Source organism: Dreissena polymorpha, chromosome 2, assembly GCF_020536995.1.
Source record: "Dreissena polymorpha isolate Duluth1 chromosome 2, UMN_Dpol_1.0, whole genome shotgun sequence".
Taxonomy (NCBI): domain Eukaryota; kingdom Metazoa; phylum Mollusca; class Bivalvia; order Myida; family Dreissenidae; genus Dreissena; species Dreissena polymorpha.
In genome coordinates this window covers 8,256,534-8,267,121 of record NC_068356.1, presented here as the reverse complement: position 1 = coordinate 8,267,121, position 10,588 = coordinate 8,256,534, and the positions used below count along the sequence as shown (strand labels likewise).

The window sequence follows — 10,588 nt, the reverse complement described above, 5'->3', positions numbered from 1 at the left end:
TAAACCGAACAATAACGGTTCGACTGTCACAACAACAACAAAAACCATTGCAGTTCCTGAAACTGTTTGCTTCAGAAATATAATTATATTATCTAACTTTTTTTGAAAACTAATTGTTTTATGCAGTGTCAATATATGTTCATGGTATGGTTTGATATGATAACGATTTAATCGCAAAACAATAATAAATAAGCATATTTTATATTGTGGAACGTATTTCGGATAATGGATCTTTTGGACCAAAATCAATATATTGAAGGCTAATCTAAAGCTATTTCAGTGACAGCGAATTCGTTGTAGTCGGTTATGACATAAGGTATTATTACACATATTTTGCTATTTAAACATTTTGTTTACATTCGGGAATGAACATAATTTACCAAATCACCTTTCCCCTGGCTGTAGTTACCTTAGACAAGTTAGAGGTTGCAGGGTTTTCTTCCTCCACTTTAGAAAAAAACATTTTTTTTTGTTTTTTTTTTGCATAATGATGCTCTCCGTTTTGGGGGAAATATGATTGCAAAAACAACTTAATTGCGGGGTTGGGGGATGTGTGTATCCATTTTTAGTATTTATTTAATATTTATTTAAATGGCTAAAGAGTCATAATTATGCCCCCTTCAAAGAAGAGGGTTTATATTATTATCTTAGATGTCTGTCAGTAGACCAGTTTGTTTACGATTGATAACTCATCAACAAATTGACCGATTGGCTTGATATTTCACATGTGCATTGGCCTTGGACAGTAGAGGACCCCTATTGAAATTGGGGTCACAAGGTCAAGGTCACAATAAGCATGAAAATCGTTTCTGATCAATAACTTTTCAATTAATTGACCGACTTGCTTGATACTTCACATGTGCATTGGCCTTGGACAGTAGATGACGCCTTCTGAAATTAGGGTCACTATCTCAAAGGTCAAGGTCACTGTCACAATAAGTGTGAAAATATTTTCCGATCAATAACTTGTCAACCAATTGACCGATTGGCTTGATACCGATTGGCTTGATACTTCCTATGTGTATTGGCCTTGGACAGTAGATGATCCCTTTTGAAATAGGGGTCACAAGGTCAAGGTCACTGTCACAATAAGTGTAAAAATGGTTTCCGATGAATAACACATTAACAAATTGACCGATTGGCTTGATACTTTACTTGTGAATTGGCCTTGGACAGTAGATTACCCCTATTGAAATTGGGGTTATAAGTTCAAAGCCCTGTTTGGGGTGGGGCATTTGTCTCAGAACACAGTACTCTTGATTACATTTATCTTTCCTTTTAACAAGTTATCAGTGCTCACGCTGCTGCCAGACATTATCGCCAATGGCGATTATTTTATCCAACTGGCTATTATTTCTTAAAATTGTCTAGAAAAAATGGCGATTATTTTATCTGCCTACATAAAAAAACAAATTGCCACTAAATGTTGTCTCGCGATTGCGAAACGCCTGCAAATCGGGCCATCAAGCAGGAAAAATCGATAACGAGATTACCTGTCATACACGCGTCAATAACTTCTGCGACATTGTGGCCTAGAGCATTTTTCTCAATCAGTGTCCGACAGCAGTGATATATTTCGGAAAAAACGTCTTTAATCTCCCTGTGCTTTACCAATTATCGGTAACTGTTAGATCTTTGTTAATTTTTCGCCAATTATTATTTAATCGTCATTATTGAAAATCGCCGCTAATATTGTTGGCTGGTTTTGTTTTGCACGCCGTTTTTTCTGCAATTAGAATACGTTGAACATTGCTTGATGAAATAATTATTTAATCGCCATCAACTAATTATCCCCGTAATTACCGCTGTTTGTCGTCTGCTTTAACATAATGATTCCAATTTTTAACCAGGTAACCTGGTTTTCCCAATTCAAAGGGACCCGGCATATGCCATGGTCAGCTAATTTTAACGAAACACGTGTTTGGAATTACACTAAGGTGGTGTATTTTAACTCACGCGCTGTGACGTTAAGGTAGTGCACCTCTAATGATTTCCCGCGATTTCTTCGAAGGTTGAAGAGCCTACTATTAGGTGCCGTAGCCTAGTGGTTAAGGCGATAGACTAGAAATCTTTTGGGATATTCCCGCGCAGGTTCGAATCCGGCCGACGACGTATACTTTTTTGCGACGCGTTTTATTTATTTTCTAACGTAATTTGATTTAATATGGCATATAAGCTATATTTATTGTTAAATATGTTGCAATTTTTATGCACATTTTTCAATTATTAAAATTAAAACAACGTTATGGCGAAATTGGGTGATTTACTGTTGAAAATACGAACCATGCATGTTGCATTTTTATTTTTATTTCAAAAAGTAAACGGTAAATCTGTCTAGTTCTTGGTATTGTTGCTGTATATAGTGTTTCTATAAAAACTAAGTTTAAAATATGACTTAAATGATACTATTTTGAATTTTATGACACTTTGTTTTTAACCGACCCAATTTTTACTTGGCTGAAATCACTTACATTTCATGGTGCTCTTCCATAGATAAAAATTTGTAAAAAATAAATGTCTATAAAAGAATACTTATTACATCTTGTTTAAACTTTAAACACCTTTACAGCATCTGTACACACCAACTGCATGCCCATATTTGGAAATTTGAATGAATTATGGAACTTTTATATACCCCAGGGGTGAAAATAAACTGGACAAAAGCCGAGCGTGGGGGTGGTTTTGAAAAAATCGGTATATTTTTTTAAAAAGCATGGAAAGCCTACCTACAAATTTGCATGTAGTTCAGTGAAATGATGCTGATTAATAAAATAATTAATTAGATTATATTTGGATATGTGCCCATTAGAGGTGCACTACCTTAATTGATGTAAACATGATCGGCATTGCGAAAGTGTTATTTTTGGAATAAATCATTTACAATTGATATTGGCCTCTGCCTACAATATTGCGGCCGATGGCAAACGCCGTATTAAGAGATAAAGTAGTCGAACGATATGCACATTTTAGATTATGCATATTAATATTTTATATTATGCATATTTCATGTGCAAAACGCGTACAATTTTTCGGATTACCGTTTTCGGATACTGTATTTTTTTCGTCCATTATGATTTATTTTCGAAGTTCATAACAGCAAAAATAGAATGACGAATACACATGCGGTGATACGGAAGGTGTGGTTTATAATATTTCGAGTATTCACCAAAAATTGCAATTGGAAAAACTATAAAAAATAGTATAATTAGTGCTCTGGGTGGGTTGGGGCCTCTGCCCTTAATTCTTATGTGTATGTAACTGTAGCTGAGATCTGGTTTGTTAAGTCACACCCACAACATTGATTGTATTCTTTATTGTAAAGCCATGATAATATTTTATAAGAAAATGACACACTGATATTATGCTTGTTTTTGAGTATATATATATATATATATATATATATATATATATATATATATATATATATATATACATTATAACTTAAATCAATAGATATACATTTAATAAAACATAGATAAAATGAGATTCATGGTTTTTTCTTTCTTTTTGCCTTCAGTACCGTTTTGCGGAAAAGTCCGCATATGTTTTGGCTATTATTTTTTTAAGGAAAAAAAATATGGCTATTATTTTCTGAAGGCCAGAGTGAGCACTGAGTTATATACATGTACAGTACTTTAAGTAAAAACATGATTTATCTTAAAACTATACTTTATAATGAAGCACTGTTGGTACTTATTCTTAAAAAGAAAAAAGAAAGATTTAACTTGATTTTTTTTAATTTTGAGAAATATGACCCATAACATGTACATGTAGTTGTGTGTTGGAAAAAACATAGAAGAAATACATTCAATGGAAAAAAAGACATCTTCCAATACGTATTGACAAAAAGACTGTATACGTTGTTAAATCGGATGAAATAGGCACAAAGAAACAATAATAGGTGCATATATCTATATGTTATGAAACCTAGGTCCTACTTTTAATTTTATTTGAATAAATAAAATTTGTGAAAAGTTTTTAAAAGCTACAACAGTCATCAATTTAAAATTCTCAGTTTGAAAGACAAATGCATTATTAAAATGATTCCCATTCATTGTCAAAGGATGCTAAATTATTTTTGAAATTTATATTTTTCTCAAGTTATCGTATTCATATTTAGTGTATTTCTTGGCTGCTGTTCAGGTTAGAATGCATCTATTTATTTTACACTTGTATACCGGTAAGTATAGCTTAATAAACAAAATAACATTATTTATGGCTCTAGCAGCAAAGTTGAATATCTGATTAGACAGATTGTCATGTTAATGTAAGGAAAAGACTTTTCTGGTAACTTTTTGTCAATAATTGGTTTCGATATCAAACATTCCCAGAATAAATGTTCTAAATTTACCTCAATTTGTTTGCTAATTGAAAAAAATGGATAGTCAGTAATTTCATTTTATTCAAAGTACTGTTTGTATCATTACTATTATTAGTGCACATGATGGCCTATGGCAGCCCCCACACCAGTGTTAGAGGTCATGAGGGTCAAGGCAAAGTTATGGAGCTGATGTATGAAATGGAGATGGCAGCAGAAGACATCCTGACTGATAAGCAGCAGATTATTGACCTTGACAGAAAGCGACAGAAGACAAGAGAGGCCATAAGGTATTAACTCGCTAAATTTAAATGTAGATCAATATAAGAAAAAGAAATATGATAATTAAGTCTTATATACGATTAGAAAGAAATTAACATTAAAATATGTGACGTTGAAAATGTGTAACTTTGAATGTGTCCCAAATCCCCACTACCTGTTGCAGAGTGTTATCCAAAGACCACAAAAGTGACAAGCACTGGGTCTGTGTTGGAAACATGTTCCTGAAACTTCCGGCAGCAAGAACAAAGACTGTTCTTAATGAAGGTAAAGTTTACAATTTTTAGCTCACCTGAGCACAACGTGCTCATGGTGAGCTTTTGTGATCGCCTTTTGTCTGTCGTCTGTTGTGCGTTGTGTGGCGTCAACATTTGCCTTGTTAACTCTCTAGAGGGCACATTTATTGTCCAATTTTCATGAAATTTGGTCAGAAGATTGGTCTCAATGATATCTTGGATGAGTTCGAAAATGGTTACGTTTGCTTAAAAAACATGGCTGCCAAGTGGCGTGGCATTTTTCCTTATATGGCTATATATAGCTATAGTAAAATCTTGTTAACGCTCTAGAGGCCACATTTATTGTCTGATCTCCATGAAACTTGGTCAGAAGATTAATCCCAATAATATCTTGGATGAGTTCGAAAATGATGCTGGTTGGTTGAAAAACATGGCCGCCAGGGGGCAGGGCATTTTTTCTTATATGGCTCTAGTTAAACCTTGTTAACACTCTCATCTCATCTCATCTTCGCCTGTGGTCCCATCTGGGACATAGGCAGCCAACCAGCTTCCTCCAGGCATCTCGGTTCTGGGCGAGTCTCTCAAGCTGCCCCCATGTTTGGCCCATCTGCTTAGCATCTGCATCCAGGTCACTGCGCCAGGTGTTTCTAGGCTGCCCTCTCTTTCTTTTCCCTTGGGGGTTTCTAGTGAGGGATTGCCATGTCGTATTGGGTGCAGGCTTGCGAAGGGTGTGGCCTATCCACCTCCAACGTCTCTGAAGGATGTCTTCTTCAACTGGCTGCGGGTTTGTTCTTCTCCATAATTCTTTGTTGGAGATCTTGTCTGGCCAGCGGATCTTGAGGATCTTCCTGAGGCAGGTGTTGATGAAGACCTGTATTTTCTTTATGGTGACAGGGGTTCTCCAGGTCTCTGCTCCATAGAGGAGTAGCGGCTTCACAATGGTATTGAAGAGCCTCATCTTGGTGGTGATGCCAATTACGCTGGATCCCCAGATGTTCTGCAGCTGATGGAAGGCTGTTCGTGCTTTACCGATGCGGGTTCTGACATCTGCATCTGTTCCTCCCTGGTTGTCCAGAATGCTGCCAAGATAGGTGAAGCTGTCCACCTCTTCCAGCGCCTCGCCTTGGACTGTGATGGGTGTGTTGTTTGATGCGTTGGTCCTGAACACCTTGCTCTTCGCTTTGTTGATGGTGAGGCCCAGTCTAGCTGAGTTGTCCGCCACCATGTTTGTCTTTTCCTGCATCTGTTGTTGGGTGTGGGAGAGAAGAGCCAAATCATCGGCAAAGTCAAGGTCTTCCAACTGTTCCCAGAGTGTCCACTGAATTCCATTCCACTTCTGCTCCGTTGATGTCTTCATTACCCAGTCTATGGCCAGCAGGTACAGGAAAGGTGAGAGTAAACAGCCTTGCCTCACACCAGTTCTCACTTCAAAGGCATCCGTGAGCTGTCTGCCGTGAACAATTCTGCAGTTCATTCCCTCATAAGACTTCCTGATGATGTTGGTGATCTTTTCTGGCACTCCGTAGTGTCTCAGAAGTCTCCAGAGGGACTCCCGGTCAACGCTGTCGAACGCCTTTTCATAGTCTCTAAAGTTGACATACAACAGCGAATTCCACTCCAGGGATTGTTCCAGAATGATGCGCAGAGTTGCGATCTGATCCGTGCACGATCTCTCCTTTCGGAAGCCTGCTTGTTGGTCACGGAGATGCGGGTCTACTGCGTCCTTCATTCGGTTCAGTAGGATGCGATTAAACACCTTTCCTGGGATGGATAAAAGCGTGATTCCTTGGTAGTTGGAGCAGTAAATGAGGTAGCCTTTCTTGGGAAGCTTGATGAGTTAACCCTCTTTTCACTCTGTTGGGATTTCTTCTTCTTCCCATATCTTGCTGAAGAGCAGTTGTAGTAGGTCCACACTGGTCTCCATGTCAGCCTTAAGCGCTTCTGCCAGTATGCTGTCAGGTCCTGCAGATTTGCCGTTCTTCAATTGTTTGATGGCGCTGCTGATCTCTTCCTTTGTGGGAGTGCAGCATTTGATTGGCAGATCGCTTGTAGCTGGCAGAATCTCCGGTGGGTTCACAGGAGCTGGCCTGTTGAGTAGCTCCTGGAAGTGCTCAATCCACCTCTTCTTCTGCCCTTCATCATCTGGTATTACTCCTCCATTTTTCTCCCTTACTGGCCTCTCTGGCTTGGCAAACTTTCCTGCTAATCTCTTGGTGATGGAGTACAGATCTTTAGTTCTGGTCTGATAGGCTGCCTCTTCCGCCTCTGTTGCAAGCGTCTCTAGGTAGTTCCTCTTGTCTTCTCTGATACTTCGCTTGACGCTCCTATTTGCTTCGGTGTACTCTTCTTGGGCTTTCACTTTTGCGGCGCGTGTTCTGCTGTTGTTTACACTTGCCTTCTTTTCTCGTCTTTCCTCAACTTTCTGAAGCGTCTCTGCTGTCATCCACTCCTTGTGGGTGTAAGACTTGGGGCCCAGTACTTCTTGGCATGTTGAAGTCACTGCTTCTTTCACGTTCTGCCACTTCTGCTCTATCGTCCCTTTTTCAAGCAGCTCCTCCTTGAACTCTTCTTGCTTCCAGGTGTCTTTCAGAGTGGCAGTGTTGTACCGTTGGCATTGGTTGGGCCCCCCTGTCCAACTCTTCTTCAGCTTAAGTTACAATCGGGCGACAAGGAGATGATGGTCCGAAGCCACGTCTGCTCCTCCCTTGACATGTACATCCCGAAGAGAGCAACAAAAACTCCTTGCGATGCACAAGTGGTCAATCTGGTTCTCCGTTGACAGGTCTGGTGACACCCAAGTTGCCTGGTGTATCCTTCTGGAAAACACTTCCTTCGATGACCAGGTTACTTGTGGCGCACAGGTCGGCGAATCTCTTCCCGTTGTCGTTCATCTCGTCTAATCCTTGCTTTCCCATGGTCTCCTTATATCCTCATATCCTCTGTTAACACTCTAGAGGCCACATTTATTTTCCGATCTTCATGAAACTTTGTCAGAAGATTTGTCCCAATAATATCTTGTTATCTCAGGTGAGCGACTTTGGGCCTTTCAGGCCCTCTTGTTTATGTATTGTTTTGAGTATTGAAAAAAAAACATTGTAGAAAAATATTTAGCAACAAAAACAAAACTTTTCTCAATGCAATTTTGTGTGTGCTAAGTCAGCTTTTTAAATGATGGACAGTCTCCATGTCCTTCATTTCTTTCCTTTCATGATAAGTCAAGTAGATTTTATGGTTGGTACAGCATCCACATCAATACTTGCACAGATTTTGCTAATGATCTTAAACCTGATAATTTGGAATACCCGGTAATCAAAATGGGTTAATAAATGTGAACAAGAATGTATCGTTCCAACACTTCTTACTTAAATATTTTATTCTAAAAGCGTACCACGGTTGTTGCTTGTGACTTTATTTTTAACCAGGTTTTCCGAAGGAAAAAACTGGTTATTAGATTGGCGAATGCGGGCGGGCTGGCTGGCTGGCGGGCTGGCTGGCGGGCTGGCGGAATAAGCTTGTCCGGGCCATAACTATGTCGTTCATTGTCAGATTTTAAAATCATTAGGCACATTTGTTCACCATCATTGGACGGTGTGTCGCGCGAAATAATTACGTCAATATCTCCAAGGTCAAGGTCACACTTTGAGTTCAAAGGTCAAAAATGGCCATAAATGAGCTTGTCCTGGCCATAACTATGTCATTCATTGTGAGATTTTAAAATCATTTGGCACATTTGTTCACCATCATGGGACGGTGTGTCCCACGAAAGAATCACGTCAATATCTCCAATGTCAAGGTCGCCACGACTAAAAATAGATTTAAAAAAAAAAAAAAAATTACAAAGGGGGTTAATTTTTTTTGGTCATTTCAAAAGTTCAGTTTGAGTTTTCTCCCTTTATCAGATTTTTTTTTCACAATGAAAACCTGGTTTTGTGACAATTTTGTCCCTTGTTGACCTTTTTTTTGTTGTGTGAGTGCACATACATGACCTACAGATAAAGTTTCAGTTATGTTCAGGCCCATTGATTTTTGAGAATGTTACATGTCTTGGACTTAACAATTGTCTCAGAAATAACACTTTACCTTATATTCTGCTAAACGCTTTCAGCTATTGACCTGATTTTAGTATGTGAGTCTACCTGCATGACTTGAAGATCTAGGTTGATTTTTTTTCGCATGTGGAATGAGGGGGCATCTGTGCCCTATGGACTTGTATCTTGTTTAAAGATTTTTTACTTTAAAATTGCAGATTTCAACAAGCTTGATGGAGAAATCAACTCATTACGCACCAATCTCAAACAAAAAGTGAACAAACTGCGAGACCTAGAAATGAAGGAGGACATTAAGGGCTTTAACCTGACACCTCTCAGCAAGTCTGACCTCCAACACATAGACAACTACTTCTGAAGTGACTAGCAGGGCTGTGATGGTGTGTCTGGAAGATGCCTATTGAGGGGTTAAACTTAAGAAACCGTATCTACTCAAGTGACAAAGCCTATGATGACACTGCTGGTGTGTCTGGAAGGCGTCTATTCTGTTATTGCTCAATAAACTATTGTTTCTGCTGAAGTGACACTGTATGAATAGGAAAGTCCTTCATGAATATTGGTGCACAAAAAGCATCCATCCATAAACTGTTATGCAATGAAATTGATTAAAAGTTGTAATATTATACCTGAACTTGACAAAAATGTGTTTTGATTCCCATTAAGTAAAAATATAAACTAAATATTAAAATTTACTTTTTTTGCATTTTATAAATTCAGCTTAGACATATTTTCTTAGAATGCTTACATAATCTTTTTGTGTTGAGTTGCAGAGAATATTAGATATTGTGCTCGATCCTCACTTCAGAAGTATTTCATAAGGACACCAAGTACTGGTTATTCCTAGGCCATGGACTCAAGAGGGTCTTGATAAGCCTTTGTCTGTCTGTCAAATCCAGCTGAAATAAATCTGGTTACAAAGATTGTTGTTTACCTGAGCCCGAATGCGTACTGTTCTTGACAATCAAATCTTCTGTAGCTTATCTTCATGTAGTTGCTAGATCACCTGTGTATAAGACCCTTGTACACTAGCTCATGTAGAATATACATTTTATTTAGTTCTGCACGATGGTTTTGATCTCAGTCATTTTTAGCTCACCTGATTGCTCAGTTGAGCTTTTGTGACCGGTCTTTGTCTTTGTCCGTCGTATGTCAGTCCATCCGTCCGTTAACATTTGCTCGTAAACACTCTAGAGGTCACATTTCTTGTCCCATCTTCATGAAACTTGGTCAGAAGCTTTGTCCCAATGAAATCTTGGCCGAGTTCGAAACTGGTTTATGCCGGGTCAAAAACTAGGTTACTAGGTAAAAAAAAAAGAAAAACCTTGTAAACACTGAAGAAGTCACATTTCATGCCCAATCTTCATGTAACTTTGTCAAAATGTTTGTCTTAATGATATCTTGGTTGAGTTCAAAAGTGGTTCCGATCCGTTGAAAAACATGGCCGCCAGTGGGCGGTGCAGTTTTCCTTATTGAGCTATAGAGAAACCTTGTAAACACTCTAGATTTAGTCAAAATTTTTGCCCAATCATCATGAAAGTTGGTCAAAACATTGGTGCAGTTTTCCTTATTGAGCTATAGAGAAACCTTGTAAACACTCTAGATTTAGTCAAAATTTTTGCCCAATCATCATGAAAGTTGGTCAAAACATTGTCTCGGACGAGTTCGAAAATGATCGAGATCAGTGAAAAACATGGCCGCCAGTGGGCGGG

At 38.5% G+C, this 10,588-nt stretch overlaps 1 protein-coding gene across 5 annotated transcripts in view; it reads left to right on the top strand.

Annotated features, from left to right (window-relative positions):
* Nucleotides 1-9,797, top strand: part of LOC127865789 (p53 and DNA damage-regulated protein 1-like) — a 30,055-nt gene extending 20,258 nt beyond the window's left edge. For 2 of the 5 annotated variants that reach the window (XM_052405756.1, XM_052405752.1), the window contains exons 2-4: nucleotides 4,437-4,608; nucleotides 4,764-4,864; nucleotides 9,080-9,797. In XM_052405756.1, coding sequence (XP_052261716.1) covers nucleotides 4,442-4,608; nucleotides 4,764-4,864; nucleotides 9,080-9,237 — 426 coding nt within the window. In that variant the 5' untranslated portion in view covers nucleotides 4,437-4,441 and the 3' untranslated portion in view covers nucleotides 9,238-9,797. Of the gene's footprint in view, nucleotides 1-2; nucleotides 317-4,134; nucleotides 4,181-4,436; nucleotides 4,609-4,763; nucleotides 4,865-9,079 lie in introns of those variants that run through there. The other 3 variants (XM_052405755.1, XM_052405754.1, XM_052405753.1) reach the window with 3 other exon arrangements.
* Nucleotides 9,798-10,588: the final 791 nt, after the last annotated feature.